This window comes from Larus michahellis, chromosome 2 (assembly GCF_964199755.1).
Source record: "Larus michahellis chromosome 2, bLarMic1.1, whole genome shotgun sequence".
Classification (NCBI taxonomy): Eukaryota; Metazoa; Chordata; class Aves; order Charadriiformes; family Laridae; genus Larus; species Larus michahellis.
The window spans coordinates 15386732-15408442 of record NC_133897.1 but is presented as its reverse complement, the minus strand read 5'-3'; the positions used below and the strand labels follow the sequence as shown (position 1 = coordinate 15408442).

The 21711-nt window shown below is 38.2% G+C and overlaps 1 protein-coding gene across 3 annotated transcripts in view; it reads left to right on the top strand.

Annotated features, from left to right (window-relative positions):
• Positions 1 to 20875, top strand: part of CCNY (cyclin Y) — a 128277-nt gene extending 107402 nt beyond the window's left edge. For all 3 annotated transcript variants that reach the window (XM_074574201.1, XM_074574204.1, XM_074574203.1), the window contains 3 exons: positions 9253 to 9419; positions 13920 to 14082; positions 20144 to 20875. In XM_074574201.1, coding sequence (XP_074430302.1) covers positions 9253 to 9419; positions 13920 to 14082; positions 20144 to 20260 — 447 coding nt within the window. In that variant the 3' untranslated portion in view covers positions 20261 to 20875. The remainder of the gene's footprint in view (positions 1 to 9252; positions 9420 to 13919; positions 14083 to 20143) is intronic.
• Positions 20876 to 21711: the final 836 nt, after the last annotated feature.

Here is a 21711-nt window from a genome sequence, read left to right as displayed (position 1 = left end):
TTCTCTCAGTTGCATTAATGCTTCCTACAAATTTCTACAATGATGCTTTGCAGTTATTCATATTTTCAGAGTTTTGTGACTGTGTTTGTTACTCTTTTTCAACATTTGTTCTCAAAAATAAAAATGGGATGAATTTGCAAGGCCCCTAATGACGGGCTGTCCCTTTCCAGCAAATGGATGGCACCAGACCTTTGTGGAACATTTTAAATGCCCAGCTGGGCAACTGCAAAGCACAGTTATTTCTAGAGAGTCGTGGTAGGGAACTGGCTGATTGCTTAGAACAGAGCATATGGCAATGTAGTGATTGGATTAGAGCTGTAATTTGGCTGTATGGGACCCACTACCAATTATAATTTTTTCCGTACGAGTATCTTTTTAGTTTAAGGAATTGTGGCATGCCGAAGTTTTCTCATTAAAGAGAAAGGACTGCGTATTTCTTCGTGATGTGTTGGGATGGAAACTGTCTTCATGAGTTGTTCTGTGCTCCTGCAACTTATAATGTGGGTTACGTAGTGAGTTCATATGGACTTTAAATGAGAGAGGGAGGGAAGGAGGTTTTTGCAAATACACGTTCATTTGTAGATTCTCAATTATGGTAATTAAAATACCAAAACCATCATCTCCTTTCTGTAGATGTGAATCAAGTGAGAAATAAATAGAGCCACTACAGTTTTATTGGTAAAACAGAGATAAAATTTGACATAGAGCAGTATAAAAACAGCATGAGAAAAGATAATGCTTTGCTCTTGCTCCTGCCTCAAAATTCAGAATTGTTCTCGTAAATAATGTCAGTGACATTCCTTGGCGATTGCCCATTTCTTTAGTGTGCTGAGGATTCCCACTCAGCCTGCTTGGAGGCAACGCACAACTTCTGAGCTCTCTGTGTTGCACCACAGGAAACTCCAGTGCTGCAGAAAGATGGAATCACAGAATAATTCAGGTTGGAAGGGACCCCTGGAGGTCAACCTGGTCTGGCCTCTGCTCAAAGCACGACCACCTGGATCGGGCTTATCAGGGCCTGCCCAGTTGATTTCTGGATTTCTCCAAGGATGGAAATTTCATAACCTCCATAGAAAACCTGCTCCGTTGTTTTAGGGAAGTGAAGAAAAAAAAAAATTATGGTATTTTGGGTGCTTAGACTGCAACTCCAGTGTGATAAGCGGTGTCAGTGGGATATTGAGGTTAATGTCAAACACCTTCAAAATGAAGTAACGAAGAGAAACAAACCTTCTGTAAGAATCCCGTAGTCAGATTTTAATAAAATTTGAGTGTTCCTTTGGTTTATGAAATATTGAAATGAAATGATTGACACTTTCGTTTTTGGTATATATCTTCCTGAAGGGAAAAAAAAAAAAAAAAGAGGAAATAAATCTTCTCCGGTATTTTAACTTTTCTTTCTACTTGAGGGTATTATATAACATACAAAGTATGCTATAATGTCCTCTGAGATGGAAAAAATGAGATGCTGTTTCACACTAATTAAAACTGAGCTCTTCAGTGCTATCTTTAGTTTTCAGTTTCTTCAAACGAATGTATGTTCTGTTGATTGGGATGTTGTGTAACCAGCTCTCTGCTATCCAGGATCTTGGGGAGCAGGACATCCTAGATAACTGGGACAACATTTGATGCTGTGGTTTCTATCAGACACTCGGGAAGTCCAGGATGGATTCACCCAACTGCAAATAATCACCCTGGGGATTAGTTCTGGCTCAGCAGTGGGCCTGCTGGAGCAGCGTTGCTGGAGCTGGGATGTTGTTGCCAGTCCGGTTAGCTTTGTGCCATGTTATGCTTCTGTGCCTGGATAACAAAAAGCCCCCCAGGACTAGTGATGGTAATGGGTGGCTAAATGCTTCTCCACTGTTCTATTGCAAGTCCAAGTCCTGGGAGTTAAGATCAGAGGCATCCAAACTGGCTCAGCATGGAGTCATTTCGGGTCTGGCAGGTTTATGAGCTCAAGATACTTGCTGAAACAACTCAGTTCTGTACCTCTGCTGGACCTGAAATGGCTTTGGAAACCATTTAACTACATTCCTGTGGTGCTGCGTCTAAGCTAATGAATCTCTCCAGAGTTCACTGAACTCAAAGCCAATTTGGGATTATCTATACCCACAGAGTGGTAATTTTATTTAATTAATAGAAATAAATTCTTTTTAATTCAGATAAATGAATTCTTAGCAAAGGCAAATCACCCTATTGGTTTCAGTTACGGTTAAATAATACTTTGCTCCTATTCCAAGTGTAAAGGTCAGTTATTGCAAGATCTTGGTGCAAGTCTGTGGGAAGAGATGGAAAATTATAATCCAATATTGCTCTTCTGAAATCTTAACTCTGTGCAGTGTATCTTCTGACGTGTGCTCAAGTTATTAAAATGCCTCCAGTGAGGTGTGTTGTCCATCAAAGCTTGTTAGACTGACAGTCGTATAAAACCATGTGGTTCGTTCCCAAACACAGCAGACGAATAATGGAGGTATTGAGTTTGTAAGTAAAAAATGTATTGATGGACCAATGTCCATTGGTATTTTCCAGATCAGAATTGCATTTTCATTTCAGTGAGGAATTGAAGTATGTTACAAATGATTTTTAAAGATTGTAGTGTTGTTGGTATTGACACTGAGTTATACTTGGTGTTTGCAAGCTGGGAGGAATTCAGAATGATACGTTGTTTGACTGAAGCCACTGTGAGTTTCTGCTAATGTCACATCAGTAACTTTTATCTTTTACTTAAATAGTATTGTTATCATTCTGTAAAAATCTATAACCATACAGTCATAGAACTAAGTGGGTCATGGAAGGTGTGATGAAGATGAGACTCTTGAAGCTACTAAAGTGTTTGAGGAGAACTAGGTGTTGAATTAAGGCAGAATAAATCCGTTGTCTTTTTGGAATTCAACTTTTGAATGTTTAGTAGAGGAGTGGTCAGAAGTTTTGCCACAGAAGCTTACCTTCAGAAGAGGCACTTCAAAGGATCAATTAAATTGAAGAAAAGTAGCATTGGTGTAACAGCTTCCATTTGTTTTAAGCTTTAGTTCCATTCTTAAGCACGGGTACAGCTGTTAAAAGTGGGTGGAGTTCAAATCATGGCATTTATTTTAACTTATGTCTTCTAGGTAGTAAAAGCTTATTTTATCTTTTATTAGTTATAGTTCTATCAAGGAACACCCATCAAAATAATCCAGAGGAGATGAGGTTTTCAGACTTCTTGTTTAAAAAAAAAGAAAAAAAAAAGTGTTTCTCATATTATTTCTTCTGCGTTATTTGGTCTCTTGACACATAAGTAAATTTCTTCCAGCATTCTGAGATGTGAGTTACAATATTCTTTTCTACAGTGAGCTTTTAAAATTGAGCTTTATTATATGACTTTACAGCAGCTAGTCCCAAAGAAAATGTAGAAAGTGTTTTGGTTGTGAAAATTAAGCCAGTGAAAATCATTACAACACATGAATATACTGAATAGTACTCACAGAATCCCAAGCCTGTTGGATATAATCCCCACGTTTAAGAAAATGACCCCTGTGTTTAAGACGCTATTCAATGTATAGACATAATTGCATACAAATGGCACTTCCGCATGTCACATTTACCATTACATTCAATGTTTTCAGTGATTTTTTTATATTTTTTTAAATGAGATGGAGCATGCCTGCCTGCATGTGAGAAGACTCACTTGCTTTTGCCAGCAAGAGCAGGTGGTGTTCTCCCACCAGCCATGAGTTTGTTTGTGATGAGTAGCGTAGTGACTGACCACCCACCAGCCCTTCCTCTTCAAACGGGCTGAGGGCCGCCTGGCCCTTCTCCAGAAGTCTGCACTGAGTCAGCACATCCCTGCAGCAGCCAGGAGCGTCCCCCTGCAGTGGCGTAGACTGCTGAGCACACGGCAGGCTCTACCTCTCCTTTTCACTCTGATGTCCCATCAAAGTCTTGGTGCTTGGGCTGTTAACTGTGGCCCGGGCCTAGTGTATTGAAATGCTCCAAGATTAAAAACAGTGGTCGACAGCTCTTTGTCAGGAATAATGAACTTTCTCATATTTGCGTAGGAGACAGAGCTCACGTGCCTCTGTGTATGCTGCTGTTATGAGGATGCTCTACATCAGTAGGACAAGAGCCCATGTATGTACCAGCTTTTCCTCTGCCTAAATTTCACTGTCTGCAGAGTCACCTACCTGGTTCTCTCCAAACTAGAGGTAGGGAGAGCTAGAATGAAGACTGTGTGTGACTGAGTAGGCTTGACTGAAAGCTGAAGAACTACACTAACGTGACAGCATAGGCGTATCTCTGGGAGACAAGTCCTAGATTACAGTGAATTCCCACATTAGCTGAGGACTTTGATAAACTTTTACAAATGTTTGCTGCAAGAAGTAGTCTTGCTCTTTTTCGGTCTTCTCTTACTTGAACGCATACACTTAAAACCCAAGACTCAGTCAAGGAGGCCACAGCAAGCGAACAAAACAAAATGCTCTCTTTTAAGGCATTTTGAAGAAAGAAGCCAGAAGCCACACTAAGCGCTTTTCTCCTGGCAAGGTATTTATCGTCTTCAGTGTTATCGGAAGATGATAGAGTCTCACTCCAGCCAACCATACGCCTGGAGTTAAGCCCAAGTTATCACCAAGGACTCAAGAGCAATTATTCATATCCTTCAACATGCTTTTGGAAGATGCTCAAATATGGTAATTAAAGTGGTATAAGAATAGTGTCTTATCAAGCTCTTATTTAATTTTTAAGTATATGCTGGTGGGAAAGTAGTAGCAAGTTTATGCTCCCTTTTTACTTAGGTGTAAGTTCATCTGCTCAAGGTGTAAGTTCATCTGTTGTGAATTATTCTCCTTTTTGTCTTTCCTTGCAGCATCATTCTTATCTGTTCTTACCAGTTTACTGTTCTGAATGTCGTTGAATTCGAGCCCACAACAGCATCCTTACTTGGTTTTCTTTTTTTTTCTTTTTTCTCACTATTTCGAAGCTAGAGCTGCACATAAGAAAGGATAATTTCTGATTTTTGTATGCTTTGTGTATCTATAGATATGGAGTGTTCATTCAAAATCTAATAAAACTGCGTGTGGGAAGTTGAAATTTAAGAGGTTTGCATTAACAGTAAAGGGTCACATTCCGCACCGATGTAAAGCAAATGAGTTCATTTCCTAATTTAAGAGTGGCATGATACTATGGCTTCCACACGCTCTCTGCTTATGCAGCTCCCTGCAGTAGCACGGTGTATTGCTTTAAAAGAAGTCTTCTGCTTCCCGGGGACAAATCCAAGGAATGCTGTTTGTTCATAATTCAAGGAGCAGTTTTACTTGTTAAGTGGAAGAAGTTTGTTTGTGTAATATAGTGTGTAAGGGGTTTGTTTGCACAGGCTGCCTGGAAAGCAAAAGGCAGCTTTTTAAATTGAACCATCAGGTAGCGCAGACTCCGGTGAGATCCACGTGCCACCTTCTTCACTAAGCTTTGTGTTTCTCTGGTCTCCCAATACCAAATTTTACTCGTCAAAATCTTTTCAGAGTGATGCTCTAAGTAAAAAGTCAAAACTCTGTTTTTAATAATGGGCTTAACACATAATTTGGAACTTGTAATTTTGTGCTTAAATAGCATTTTGCCTTCCTTATGAAGGAAAATACCTTTTTGAACCATTAGTGATATTTTGTTTTACAGCATTATAAGGTAACGTTAAGGTTTTCTTCAGTGTTTGGATGGCAGGCAGGGGCAAATCACAGCTAAAGAAGAAATGGTGTATTCAGGAGTCTGGCATCTGCAGTCTTGAAAAATTCAGCTTTAGTTTTATGTTATCTTGCTACCTATACGTTCCTTATTAAAAAAACAAAAACAAAAACCAAAAAAACAAAAAAAACCCAAAAAAAACCAAAAACCCAAAACACACAACAAAAAACCACCACAACCAAAAAACAACCCCAACCAAACCTGAAAAATCCAGTTTTATCCAGAGGTCTTATGCTGTAAATATTCTGACTTCATAGCTGAGTATAACTTTCTTTTCAAAGAGATTTTTGAATGTTTATTATGCCTGTCTTTTTGTGCCTAATGACGTAGGTAGAGTTGAACAAAGTGTTTAAAAGAAGATTAAGGTTAATTCCTCATTAACACAAGAAAAATAGAGAACCCTTTGGGGAGTGCCAAAGGTCTTTTACTGGGATTTCTTTTTTTTAATTTATTTGGCCAGTCTGTAATATCCAACATACTGTAACTATTCAGACTTTTTCAGTATTCTATAATTTCAAAAATTCATTGAAACTATTTTGGCATTGGTAGAATCAATGAGATGATGCTTTTCCAAATAAGATTTCTATGCATCTAATATTTTTTATGTATGCTTCGTTTATAAGTTAGTTGTCGTTATTTGTTTAAAGTTAGTCTGGTATTTATTTGAAGGCACAGATACCCCCCAAACTTGGGATATTTTCTAAAAGTTTTGTGAGTTTTAGTAATTATCTATAAATCAGCCATAATCTTAGAAAAAATGTTTTAAATTGGTAAGTAAAAAACTTCAACATTATTTTTAAACACCTATATCTTAAAGGAATGTTTTCAGTTTTCTTAGCAGCCACGTATTTCTTTTGTTAGAGCAGAAGTAAATTTCCCTCAGCATCGGTAGAAGAATAGGTATTTACGATTTAAAACAAGATGCTGGTCCTTCAGAATCCCAAGCAGTGTTCTGTTTTTATAAAATAAGCAGCCTTTCAGCTCGGTATGATATTTCGCATGTATATTGTACTTTCGTCAGAGCATCTCATACAATCTCCTGCTAGTTTCTGTCAGTCAGTGTAGTCTCCTGAAAGAGCACTAGCCACCTAAATAACCACCTAATTGCTTTTTATCGCTATGCAGAGAAGAGGGTGTTATAAGATCTGTTACAAGATACAAAGAATAGGTTATTCTTCAATAAATGCAAACCTGTATTTTTGCAGAGTAGCATATCAGGACTAATTGTTGGTTGTAGTAAATGTGTCTGTGTTGTCATGTTGAAGCACTTCCAGGTTCAAGTTCTGGTTCCTCGTGCGCAGCAAGTGGTTCCACGGGTGAGAAATAAAACTGCAGAACAAGTTCAGTTCCTCGATGCCAGTCAAGGCAGTAACAAAAGTTTTCTTCCAAATCAGAGCAGAATTTGCTAACTTGATAAATGACCGCATCTCATTTTCCTTAAATCATTGCCGGAAGGGTGCAGTGAAACCTGTTTGAAATGACCTGACAGTGGACAGAGAAATCTGTTGCTTGGGAGAGGTGGTCTGTTGAGGAGAGAAAATTGTATACTTTTCACATGTGAATTCGTTGGAGTATGACAGTATTAGTGACAGCTACAGACGCTGGAACTCGACTTCTGTTTTCCTTCAGTAAGAGTAGGAGGCAAAGAACTTACACTTTGTGGTGTCCACTTTGAACAAAAGTTGTTTAATATTGTGCATTTTGTATTTTTTCCCATTATTTCCTCGCTCACTGTGCCACTTATACTGCAGAGTGTGTGAGACAGTTCGTTTTGTGGGCTGAATATCTGCGCGCACCTATTCAGATATTTAATATTTTTTCATAAAATATGTTTTTTCCGTAAAACTTTAAATCATACAACAGCTGTCTGCTGTTTTTGATTATTTTGGTGCCAAGCTCTAATTAATTGTACATATCATAATTGTGAAAATTAATGAACGAAACTATATGAAAGATGTAATTGGCCTTGATTTTATTGTGGACTCATAAAAATAAATGAGCTTCAAAGTATATTAATCATTATTTTATTATTAATTGAATAATATTTTCTAATAATGCTAGACCTTTCAAGAAGCACAAATCACTGAAGGAACTCTGTGTGCTTGTATGAGTGCAAATTTTTTAGGAAATCACAAGTGAGCTCTTCTGGGTTTTAAAGTTTCTGTCCTACGCTCCCCCTTTCCCCGTCCCCTTATCAATATCTATCCTACATTGAATTTTTGATTTATTAGCTATTCTTTGGGTATTACTTGATTAATTTTTTTACATATTAGCTGTTGTTTGGGTATTTTTTATATATGTTAGCTATTCTTTGGGCATTGTTTGATTAGGTGTTAATAAGCATTAATTTAGTCAAACTGCGGATTTATTATCTATCTTCTCAGCTGGTCTATAAACTGTTTAAATGTTGTGGATTGCAGAAGTATCCAGTTTTGTTCACCTAACATGTAACTATTCATAATTGTAATTTCCCTTTCCCTAATAGGGGGTAGAATTAGGGGGACACAGTTCACCCACAACCAGTATTTCTTCGAAGGCATTTTGTTTGTCGGTCTGTTGCTATTAATGTAATTGAGCTGCTGTTATTGATAGCAGGTAACTGTTCACACAGCCTGTTGACTTACTCGCTCCTGTGGATCCCTGACATATGCACCCATCTTCCCTGGCTGGAGCATCAGTTGGGGGGCCAGGCCAGCTCTGTCCTCAGGAGCAGAGGGTCATTCTTCACCCACCCCCAGCAGCTTTTTGCTAGGTGTCCGGGAAGTCCCTTGTTTGATCAGGTGTGTGTATGTGATCCTGTAGGCTTTGTAGGTAGAAGCCACCACCCTCTTGGATGAGGTTTTGGTTGTATGAGCTCTCATTGACGCTAGCCTGTGTTGGTGGCTTTGGGCAGATTAAGCCAGATTGCGGTGTCCTGAGTTTATCAGTTCGTGTAGTTCCAACAGGATTACTGTTACTCATCTCCAGAGCTTATCGGTCCAGAGGAAACTGGTTATGCGTTATCTTCTGGGCAGATACTTTTCCGCTGCTCAGCTCGCTGTTCCTGTGGTGGCTGTTCCTCTGTCCATCCTATAGGTGCCTGCAGAACCTCTTCACACAGGCTCGCCACAGGGGCCCGGCGTGACATGATGCCGTGGTTGTTTGTGTGGTACCTAGTGGCTATTACTGGAAACATACACTTGCCTTCCTCATTTGTACTTTTGTATTTATTTACATTATTATTTTAATAATTTATTTAAGCAATCATTTGAATTCATTCCAACATGTGAATATATTAGCAACAGTTACAGATAAGAAAATAACAATTTTGTTTCTGGTAATATGAACAGAAGGCAAAGGCCAACTGAAATATGAATTTGTCACATCCAGTCTTGAGCTTGGCATAAATGTATGTGTTTAAACCTACAGCTTTTATATAAGCATTGTCTTAAGAGCAGATTACTGTTGTAAAATTGCTGGAATGGGTTTATGAGGATAGTTTTGTTTTTGATTTCTACTTAATAGCAAAATAGATTAAGTGTTGATTTTAATGTGTTTCCACAGGTATATCTTGAAAGACTTTTAACTTATGCAGAGATAGATATATGTCCAGCAAACTGGAAGCGAATTGTGCTGGGTGCAATTCTACTGGCATCCAAAGTTTGGGACGACCAGGCAGTGTGGAACGTGGATTACTGCCAGATCCTGAAAGATATCACGGTCGAAGACATGTGAGTTCAGTATGTTTATCTTTGTCAATGAATGCCAAGATCTGTGTCTATGAGGGGGACGGGAAGTTCTCTCATAAATTATATAAAGTTTGTATATCTGCATTGTATCTAAACGTGGTGGATGCTGATAGATGGCATGAGGTCTACTTGATAGTTGCTTACATAGAAGGCATGAATTATTTTTGTTTTCTGTTTGAAGTGTATTTTACCACTGGATGTTCATGCACAGTGATGAAAACAGACCTGCAGAGTATTTAAATGTATGACTTCACAAAAAAAAACCAAAAACCACATCCAATGAGCCTGCATGTATTCACTTCAGCAACATTTACTGTCGTGCTAGTTCTCCATACAGACTGTGACCAACGTGTAAGGCAAGAAAAAAAATTGTTGTCATCCTAATGCCCCCTAGATGATCACCCACTTATTTATTGCCATTACTCAAAATTAGTGCTTTTGGGTTTTGTTTTTCTCCTCCCCCCTGTGTCCTGCTGAGTTCATTTCCAAGGTGTTAAAAATCTAGTGTTTTAACTCGCAAACAGAAATTGGCATTTTTCTATCTGATGGCGTTCATAAGAAGCGCACATTGTAACAGCATAGAGCGTTGTGGTATCCGGCTGGATACTCCCCAGTCATATCAAAAGTATGTTCCAACAGCAACAGAAAGAACTGCAATAACAATAAATAAAATTAAGACCGTAATGTTTACAAACACTGACATGGATGCTCATTTCACTACATAGTCTACTGCTTGTTTTGGTTGGTTGGTTAGCAGGTATTACGTATATTGGCTGAAGTGCCCGGCGTTTGTATCCTCTATACGTTCAGGGCCGAGTCACATCCCACGCACACTTTCCGAGGTGTCCTTACCTGAGCTGGCCTGGGTGTGAGGGCGGCACTGGAAGGGCTGCACACACACACATACACCAATATACTGGTGCACCCCTTTTCTTATAAGAACTAATAACAATAAAATGATTAAAAATATGTTTTAGCACAGTATCTGTATTTCAGAGCTCTTTTAGGCAGAGCTAAGTATCTGTGGTGAGTAGTGTATAGGCTTGTCTCTGCTTTAACTTACTCACGTCAGGATCGCAGCCACTGAAGAGAGTTTTGTTGTGGATTAGCACTCTGGGAGGAGGGAAGAGGGAAGGAGGGAAGTAGATGAGAAGAGGTGTTTATGCAGACAGAATGTTTTTTGAGTCTCAGTTTGCAATCTCAAAGCAGTGAAAGGCCGGGCATTTTTGCCAAAGCAGCCCTAATTTAGGTTAATAGTTGGCCGTTTGTCAGATTTATAACTGGCCTAAAAATGATCTGTAAGGGAAAGGTTGAATGTTAGGAGTCAGCTGATTGCTTTAAATTAAGCGTGCTTATACACTGCTAGATAAGACTTATAAATTGGGAGTAGCTGTCATTGCTCAAGTATTAGAAAAGTCATCTCTAAATCTTGTGTTAACAAGCAATTTGTAATGAGGTGATTTTTTTTTTTTTTTCCCCCTGAGTCCAAGTGGAAAAACACAGCGCTTGCATTGCTGTGGTGTGCTGGAGGTACTTTCATTAGTTTGGTGGAAAACTCTCATTTCAAAATAGAGGCGGGAAATACCACATAATGCCATTTCAGTTTCTGTTTTAAAATATGTAAGCCACTTTAAGGATGGTAGATGATACTTCTTTTCCAACATAACTCAGACAGAGATTTCCAAAATAAAAGGGGGGATAAGGGGAACAAGAGGCTAAAATCAGGCCCTTCACATTTCTGTGTGCAGTATTATTTCATGCAGATAATGGTTCCTTGACTGTATTTCGAGTGTTTTCTGAATGATTTTGCTAAGCTACTTTTCCCTTGATCCTTTTCTCATGCTTTCGGGTATTCAGTGGCAGTAAGGGCCTCCCTCCGTTCACTTCTCCAAGGCAAAACTGGGAGCTTTTAAAGCGTTTCTGAAGCTGGGGCACGAGCTGCAGTAGAGAACCGAACAGCTTGAAGCAGACTGACAGGTTTGACTGTGCCGTGTGACAGTATTAATTAGTAAGGGTTATAAATATGAGTTTTGAAATTGCTGATTCTCAGAGCTTTTTTTGAAGGCAGGTGATGAGGCATACTGTGATGGTGTGAAAGGAAACAAAAAAAAAGAGGTTATTGTTTTTGACAAACACATGTGACGGTGCTACTGTTAGAAGTTGCACTTGAGCTACATAACACCATTACTCACGTGTCAGACCCGTGCTCCCGTGCTAACGTCGGCCCTCTTTCCACACTGCACATTCCCTAGGCCAAACTGTGATGAGTCCTTGTCCTTAATTCTTCAAGATTTTAGGGTTCTCACAATCTGCAAAACCAGAAGCCTTTGTGAAGCCTGTGCTCTCTGTATGGTACTTGGTTTATCTGGCTCATGGGCTTTGTGTTTGGGGCTCCTTGTGAGCCCTCCAGCAAAGATTTTGCTGCTTGTTGACCTGATGCTTATATTCCTGCTGCCAGTTTTTCCAAATTATTGTTTTCCTCTTATCCCTAGTGTGGTGGATTGGATATTTTTTCTTTCTTATTTTTCAGGTAGTTGGGACAGTACAATACTATGATTTTGAAGTGTCTAGCTCTACGCAAGATGTGGGCTTTCATTGTTTATATCAATAAGGCAGAAAAACTCTAGGTCAAAATCTTCAACTGCTGTGAATCATTCGGCATAAGTGTGCCTTGCAAAGCATCACGCAGACCTTTCAGTGTTTTGTAAGTCACCAGCAGTACACTGACCTGTGCCTTAAAGCTGACAGAGGACTTGGGAGGACTGAAGGTCAGAATGTATCTGTAGGCACGTGTGTGGCCTTTCCTTGAGTTCCTGTGTGAATTTGAAGAGTGGCCACAGGAAAGCACATGCGAAAGCTGCCTAATGTAGATGTATGGGGGAAGAAGGGTATGGTGATTAGTTAAATTATGTTAGTTCAAATAAGAAACACCTGTATATTTTTTTTTGTTGTTCTTTCTCAGCTGTAGTTAGTCTAACCTTCAAATCTGGGAGCTAGGGGATAGTAAGAATCTGAGGCTATGTATTATTCTTAAGGATTTGGGGATGCTCTTCAAAAGAGGTACAGCCAATGTCTTTCTCCGTTAAAACAGGTGTTGTATTATCCATTAACACAGACCTTTAGGCTTAGCTTGCAGAAAGTAAAATCGTGGCAATATAAAAGGACATTTAAAGATAAACTTCTGTATTTATTGATAGACATCTTAAAATGTATTTTTTTTTAATTTGAATTTTTTAAAAGCTAGAATCTTCAACAGTGTGAATGCATGCCAAAGCGTCCATATCCAGCTTTTAGATAGTCTTTTAATGTTAATTAATATTTGTCAGTATGTAGACATAGAAATTTGGTAGAGACAGAGCGAAGGTAAGGAAGGACAATGATTATGATGTAAGTGATGTAAGAGTAAAGACTGAGAAGAAAAATCACCGAGTGTTGAAAAACTACTGTACCAATACCTTTTCATCTTCAGATCCATCCTTTTCTATTGCCAACTCCCTGTACATCCCTTGCACGCTTACACTGCAGTCAAAATGTAACTTAAATGCAATATCATAGTTAGTCAATACCTGCTGGTAACACAGCTGTGCAGCCCCATACTCCTCAGCAAACATGTGTAGCTTTTACCATCGGTTTATTTTTTTTATTTCTCATGTCTTGAAATCACTGTTCTGAATGTATCATATGGCCCTGAATAAGTATTATGCAGGATGTCTAGTTACCGTGCAACTTACGAACAGTTCCAGTCCTTAATTTTGTTGATTTGCTTATTTCTTAACATACTTTTTAATGGTGTAATAATGTATTGCTATACCAAAGCATTCATGGGGTGTGAGCTCAAATAGGATTTCCGTTCCTATTAGGTATTTTGACAAACACAAAACAAATGGTCACCACTATGAATTTTGACTACACGTCCTAGGGAAAAATTGCTTCATTGTGTTCAGAAAGACAGTACGCTGAAAAATTCAGGTTTTCCATCACTTAGTTTTAAAAGATGGATTATGAAAGGCTGAAGAGAGTAAATAAGTTCTCCAGTAATTTAGGTGTTAGAGGAATTTGCAGCATTTATGAGAGGTGCCTGACAAATTTAGGGCATGTCTGCATGTTGTGTTTGCATAGCTGTGTGTGCAGACCCACCTAGTGGAGGTACAGCAGAAACTACAGCAACATTTTTTTCCTGCTGGCTTTTCTTTCCCAGATTGCGTTAGCTAAACTGATAAAGGTGCCCTTCTGCTAGCAGAAGTTTGTGTGTGGGTTTGATCGGCATCGCAGTAGGGGCTGCAAGGTGCAGCACCTTTCGTATTCCTCATTGGCGTACATATGCCAACAGAACTTGGTAGACTAGGTCAAACCTTAGACTAGGATAATTGCATCTGTCAAGAATCAGAAATGAACTTGGTATATACCATTTGCAATTTAAAGTAAATTACATTCAGAGTGCACAGTCTGAAATATGTTTTCACATTTATCTTCTTTCTGCAGGAATGAGCTGGAACGCCAGTTTCTTGAGCTGTTGCAGTTCAATATTAATGTTCCCTCCAGTGTTTATGCCAAGTATTATTTTGATTTGCGTTCCCTGGCAGAAGCGAATAACCTGAGTTTTCCTTTGGAGCCCCTCAGCAGGGACAGGGCATATAAACTTGAGGTAAGACACTTTCTTTTTAGATTGCTCACAGCTGAATATATAGGGGGATTTGGAATTTTTGCATTGCTTCTCCCTTCTCCTATCTCTTCCCGAATATTTGCATCAGATGTTAGAATATTGTGTGCCCCAATTTCCATAACTGTTTTGTTTGTGCTTTGGGAATTCACGGATGTGGAGGCAGCTTTTTGGCCCAGTTTGCGTCATACCTTGTCTTACTTTCCATTTCTTTTTCAGTTCCAGTTGTCTAAATTGTCTTTGTGAAAGTACCCACAAGTTTTATAATGACTCTGCTCACAGTCTGGTTGTGAGACCTGAATATATCATGTGCAGTTTAAAGCACTGTTGGATGGTCTGGACCTGCGAAATGCAGGATGCTATGAATACCCCAGACACAGGAGGGATTTAAAATCATCTGACAATTGTGGGCACTTTGCAAGGCTGGAATCTTCTTTTTCCTGAGCTTTCTGATAAGAAGTTTTTTTTCAAATAAGGGCATTATTGCCTGAGTGTGTACACATTTTATTACTAATTTTGAAATTTGTCGTTAGATGCTAACTGCTTTTCACGTTGCACGTGTGTAATTATATAGCAGCTTTGCACTGGAGGTTGTTTGCCTGGGGGTTAGGGTGAGCTTCGCGTGTTCTGAAACTCCTTGTGCTCCTGTGAAAGAGGCAGGCAGTACTATACACGCTTTTGTGGGGGGAAATGGTGCGTGGGAGGGTTAATTGACTTGTTTGTGACTGTAGTGGGAACAGGAGGTGGTGGAGAAAGAATCAAAGCAGATTTCACTAAAGTTGTATTTCTCATTCTTTCTAAATTTTGCAGATAGCTCCAATAAGAATGTAACTTAATTCTGTGTATGGAGTGGGATGTAGATTTGCATCAGATTTTGTTTCTATTGAAGAGAATTTAAAAAAAATGAAAATTCATTGGGATTGTAATCTTAAATGAAAAGAGGTAGTTGACTAACTTATGAGATGGTGGGTCTTGATAAAAAGTGCCATTACATGTATTAAAATTGAGTTAATTACTTTTTGAAGAGAATTTAGTACACGGCGTTTCCCAACACTGTCGGTCTATATTGCGCACACAACGTATAACAGCAGGTTACAAATGAAGGTAACAACGATAGCTCCTAAAACCTTAGAAGAAAAGAAAATAAGAAATGGCTGTAAATACGCGGAGAATACTGATGGTTCTTCTGTACTAACTAAAGAGAATGCATATTTTAAAGGAAATAATGGAATATTTTTTAAAATAAAGCCATATTATTAAATATTTTCCCATGTTGGGAATGCTTTGTGCAGCTAGCAGAAGTTGGCTGTAAAGTAATCCTGCTAGCCAAGGAGGATGTCTTCAGGGAAGAGGATGAGTATCTGCTGTGAAACCAACTTGGTCTACCAGCTCCTTGCCCCTGTTTTGTGTCCAGAAGGAAGGGAACATGATGGGAACTGCCCTGTTCCCTGGCAATACTCGGTTGTCATTAGCGTGCCCTTGAAACTAGTTGACAGCATAAATTATAGCCTGGTTCCTTGAGCACAGTTAAGCATTTAGCTTGCCAAGAGTTATCAAAATGCATTTGCAGCACTTTCCTAGGTCTCTCATGTGCTGTTGAGCCCAGAGTTCTCTGTTTTTAAAACAGTTGCCTGGATTGTCAAGTGGAGTAGATGTAGTACCACACGGGCTGTGATATTTCTGATACGGAGAGACAAGCTGCAGTCTGTGATGTAAGACAACAGGCTCCTAGTGAATGTGCGTATGCAGTGGAAGGATTTGCCTTGTCCCGTAAACTGAAAGGACCTTGCTCAGTCCTAAGATTTCAAACAACTTATTTACTGACATTTGAGATCACAAAAGGTCTTGCGCAGAGAAGTAGTTATAACGTGTTTTTACTACTTTCGCATGTTCAAGGTATTTTATGTATCTAAAGCAGGAGTATTAGATCTGGCATGGCAGAATCTTCATTGCTATTTCTGCAAATGTCATGAGGTTGATATACTCGTGATGAAAAAAAAAACAACAACGCAAGGAGGCCAAGGACAAGGCTAATAAATACTGTTCCTTATCAAATGGAAATGCTGGATGAGATCCATCAGCTTAGAGGTGTTATAAGATGTTATAGTACTTGTTAAAAATGACATTGCTTTCTGGAGCATCTGCAGTGGATGTTTTTCCTTATTTAATATTCCCGCAATTGACACTTAAGAAGCAGCTTTGTCTTTTAAATGACTAAACGAAAGTCATTTTTTCTTACTTTTCAGCATTCTGTGGCCTAAAAGAATGGCCACATTCTTTAAGACTTGTTACACCAGTCTACCTAGTAGCCAGAAACCATTTTCATGACCCCTCTTTTATTTTTTTTTCTTATTGTCTGGAATCATGCAAGTTAAAAATGGCAAGTAACCTTTCATTAGATCATCCAGTCTGTCCACCTGCCAATGCTGTTTGTTCCAACCAGCATATGTTGTAGTGTGTTTTCTCCTTCCTTTTAATTACGTCAAATGTCAAGGCTTCCTTTGCTTCTCCTGAGAACTATTTTCTAATATGGGAGATTTTTCTGCCAGGAAGGTTGTTGGATATCCAACCTTAATCCAGTATTTTGTAATTTCCTACTCTTGCACCTGGTTATTCTCCTGTGTACTGAGATAAATATGAGTCAGATTCTGCTCTTTGGGGTAAGTCCACAAAACACGCCTACCCTATTTCTGCTTGTGGTCTTCGCACTGTGCTCGTTTCAAGGCTAGGTTTTGTAAGAGCATTTGTTAGGGCACTCCCAGTTTAACGGGCTGTACATTGTCTGAGCTTTTTATTGTTAGGATAGTGCTTGAGGACGTAGTTCAAACCCTTTGAACTAAGTGCTGTTTTTTCTTGAGCCTAAAGAGGTACAGTCCCACAGATCAAACAGACAAAAAAGAGGAGGAAAATAATGTAAGTTACAAGTAGAGAAGTGTCTTTATATCCCTCCAGCTTCCCACTGTTGCAGTGATTGATTGCAATCCTGCGTGTTTTGTGTGTTCAGAATCCTCTTAGCCAAGAAATGAAGGGAGAACAGAAGTCCCCTGCTCTTTTGTCAGGAGTAACCCGATTCCTCTTCTTTCTTTTCATTCCCCATAAAATAAGGAGAACCCCCATCATCACAACTTCTAGTTGTTATAGTGATCTTTTTTCTTTTTTTTTCTTTTTTTCTTTTTTCTTTTTTTCTTTTTTCTTTTTTCTTTTTTCTTTTTTCTTTTTTCTTTTTTCTTTTTTCTTTTTTCTTTTTTTTTCTTTTTTCTTTTTTCTTTTTTCTTTTTTCTTTTTTCTTTTTTCTTTTTTCTTTTTTCTTTTTTCTTTTTTCTTTTTTTCTTTTTTCTTTTTTCTTTTTTCTTTTTTCTTTTTTCTTTTTTCTTTTTTCTTTTTTCTTTTTTTCTTTTTTCTTTTTTCTTTTTTCTTTTTTCTTTTTTCTTTTTTCTTTTTTCTTTTTTCTTTTTTCTTTTTTCTTTTTTCTTTTTTTCTTTTTTTCTTTTTTTCTTTTTTCTTTTTTTCTTTTTTTCTTTTTTTCTTTTTTTCTTTTTTTCTTTTTTTCTTTTTTTCTTTTTTTCTTTTTTTCTTTTTTTCTTTTTTTCTTTTTTTCTTTTTTTCTTTTTTTCTTTTTTTCTTTTTTTTACATTTTCCTTATGTATAACCCTTCCTGCCTTAGTGCTGGCTGTCCTTGCAGAGTGCTCTCTGGTTTGTCCATTTTTTGGGGGTGTTGCGGCACTCACAGTTGTGTGCCTTTGTGCATTCCCAGCAGTGAAGCCATGGCCTGTACTGCTACTACTGCCTTTCTCCCCCCTCTTTTCTCCTTACTTTGCCCCTTCACCAGTGACAGTCTCATCTAGAGCCACTTAACTCAGCAGAGGAACTGACTTCTAGTCCTGTATGCATATATATATGTAACAGAAGAATATATGTGTATGCATTTTTCTAGCTGATTACAGGTGTTACAATCAAATCCAACAACATTTCACATGATCGGATAGTGTTGCTGGTTTTAAGAATGTTTTGATTTCATATGAGAAATGGGCCCTTGCAACTGTCAAAAATTGGTTTCTTTTTCTAGCAATAGAAGCAACAGAAATATCAAGATGACAGAAAGGTGTTTATAAGCTATTTGGGTTTATTTTAGCTGAAGGACAATAATAAATATTTACAATTTTATGCTTTTCTCTTGTTTCCCCATATGTTATGCTAAAGTTGATTAACTAACTTGCCAAATAGGCTCCAAATATCAATTTTGTAAATTATTTGCAAATGAAGAGGCATCGTTAGATACAGGATTGCTTTAGGCAGCAGTCAGTGTGGTTCCTATCCATGATTAATCACCAGAGACTAGAGATGCCAAATATTAAAAGTGCCGCTTCCAAGCAAAATTTCATTTTATCTGACCATGTGCCAGAACAGACGTTTTCCTGTGAAACAGGCAATTTTGAAGTGATTACCTTCTCTGGCTGTTTGATGCTTACAGTAATAGCCTGATTTGGCAGCTGAAAGAAGCCGAGCTCCACCTCAGTACATCTGTTTTCCAAGCCATGCCTTGGCACATTATTTCATGATTAAACACTTTTCATCTGTTGTATTTTAAATCCAATTGAATTGCATAAACTTTCTTAGTCCATGAGTTCCTGGTTAAATTAAATAAAATGTTATTAAGCAGTTTTAAGCGAGTTACGTTGTGGTCTACAAAGCGGTGGGAATATTTGTGTTATTTTATTCTGTTGTTCTCTTCGTGTGCGTCAAGAAAGAAAACTGTGTTCAGGAATGGTCTTAACAAAAGGAAATTCAGTTTCCAACTCAAAAGTAGCAGCTGGTTTCTTGTTGGTGGAGGTGGGGTTTGTGTTGTTTCGTTTTTGGTTTTGTTTTTTTAATTTAACCATGTTTTGTGGCTGACTTGACGGAAGGGTTAGGTGAACTTACTCTCAGATGCATGAGTCGTGCACTTCTGTCATACCTGCCTCTGGTCTTTGCAGGACAATTAAAATTAAAGGGCTCTTCGCTGCTACAGCTTACTGTGCTATAGAAGTAGAGGTTAAGAGAGAAAACAATGATTGGTGGAGTTAGGCTGTTTATTTGTATTGCCTTTTTATAATCAAACATTCGTGCTGGTTTTGTTTGTATAATACTTTTTATTAAACATCTTATCTTAAGACACCACTTAAAAGCATTCCTGAGTAAATAAAAATACTGATTTAGTTCATCTTTTAATTTGACCTTGAGTACTCCCTGCAGTGAGCTTTCTCTGCAGTTCTGCGTGTCTGATCTGAGTTAACATCCCTACTGATGCCAGCCGTAGCCCGTCCCGCCCGTAGAAACTCTAACAGACACACTGTTTTAGGGCACAGTGTATTTGTGCCTATGAGGTCCATAATAAATATTTGTTTTAAACTTGGCTAAAAACAGTAGGAGAAACATAAAACATTAACTGCAGTGCAGTATAATAGAAGTGAACATTTGAATAATGTTTGTGTCGCTCTTCAAAAGGTTTTGAACGTTTCTATTTATTTTTAATGCAAATTAAATTATTTTGACTATGAGTTATGTTTCCCACGGGCACCGTATAAGATAGCCTGATCACGTAGATATCACCATCTCCTTCCAAAAGGCAAGTAAACATCAACTCTGTAAACAAAGCAGGGCGAGTATTGTGCCAGACCATTCATCAGTGGAGAAAAATATAATTAGTACAAGACTTTTTAGGAAATAAAAAAAAATGAAAAGCCATCCTCTTTATAAATTCTACAAACATACTTACAATTTCTAGAATTGTTTTATTAAGTTTTTCACACTTTTTCACCAGTGAAATGCTATATGTGAGTTACCATATAGCAGTGGGTAAGTGTTGCCAGCTACCTCGACGAGCTTTGTGATGGTTAACCTGTAAAGAAAAGGCTTGGAAAAAGCTTGGATTTGGGGAGAAGCTCTTCACGTGTTTGGCTTAATGAAGTGACTTTTTGTAATTCTACCTATATGTAGAAATCTGCGTTTAGTCTTATTTTACCTGTGTGGTCAGCACAATTGAAGTTTTTTCATTCTTTTCTTGTAGGCCATCTCCCGCTTGTGTGAAGATAAATATAAGGACTTCAGGAAAGCTGCAAAGAAACGGTCAGTCAGTGCTGACAATCTGACTGTGGTTAGATGGTCCCCTGCTATTATCTCCTAACAGAGGAGACTGGAATAATGCTACGGACGTACTGTTTCATCCATCCATTTTTTTCGGGGTGGGCTGGGGGCGGGGGGATAAAGAAAAAAGACTTTTGATTTTTTTTTATTTTTAAATCTGTCGAGCTGCCTTTACAGTGCCTCCCCATTGCGTAGCACACGAGTGAGATACCTAGTGGAAGGAGAAATGGAGAAATTGGTGTTCGGGAGAGAACATGGGCGACAATTTTTTTTCTCCCTTTCGCTAACAGCTTTACCCCTTTTATGAGGAAACAGCAAATCAGGTGCTTGGAAGAAGAAACAAAACAAAAATGAAGTAGAGGCAGAAAAATATTTAAGAACTGTGCCGTTTTCTGATGTGCTGTACTCATGAAGAGAAATGTCAGCATGAAAACAAACCATGTAGTCAGATGACTGTGCACTAGAGGAATGAAGTTGGGAGAGTTCCATCCTAAAGGTTTCTCTTAATATCTTTTTTTATTTTTTATTGGGTTTTTTGCGTTCCTTATTGCTGCTTCCCAGGATGAATTCTTCCCCTTGCACAGCAGCAAATACGAAATCTGTATTTACAGTAGCACAAGCCCCTGAATAAATAGTGTTGGGTTTTTTCACTGCACTTTTCTCTGTAAGCTGTCTTATTAGCATTATTCTTCGTAATTATTATGCATATGTTATATTTCTTGTATGCCTTTTATTGTATTTTAGAAGAGAGAACTTGACCATAGTGCTGAACCAAAAGTGTGTACAGGGATCAGAAGATCTTCGTAATTTCATGATGTGTTTTATTTATAGTATACTTGGGTGCGTGTGCCTTCCTGAGTTCTTGGAATCATTTATTTTTCCTTAATATAAAGATACGGTTATTAAAGTATTCAGATGATGATGATAAGATTTGGGCCAAATCTCTGAAATTTGCAACAGATCTTGTGATCCTTCTTGCAGATTTTCATAGCATTAGGAAGTTTAGCAGAATTCATTTTGAGGGAGATTTATTTTTTTTTTTTTTGTATGGCCTGACTAGTTCATTCCTTCACCTCCAGGTCCATTGTTGCAAGCAATATTCTCAATTTTTATATGTTTACTTTAAATCAAAGTGAGTCTGTTTGTATAAAATAAAAAATAATAAAAAAAAAAAGTTCCAGTGAGAAGGCCTGTAGAAGAGCAGAATGGAAATCTTAACAAGGCATTTGTCACAAGTAGATTCAATTTTGAAGGTAAAATACAAACCCTTGTGTTTTCCAGCGTAGGTGCTTATAGAAATTAAAAGTAACCAAACTGTGAACATAATTTTGGGCTCCAGTTATTAAGCTCTTCTGTTGCTGTTACAGAGTTCCCTCTTACTGTAGCTGTTGCCCCCTCGGAACTGTAAGAACCTCTTACAGAAAATAACTTGTCAGTATAAGCGTATTTGCTTTGTAACGCCCCAGGGTGATTCCCCCCCTGCCCTTTTTT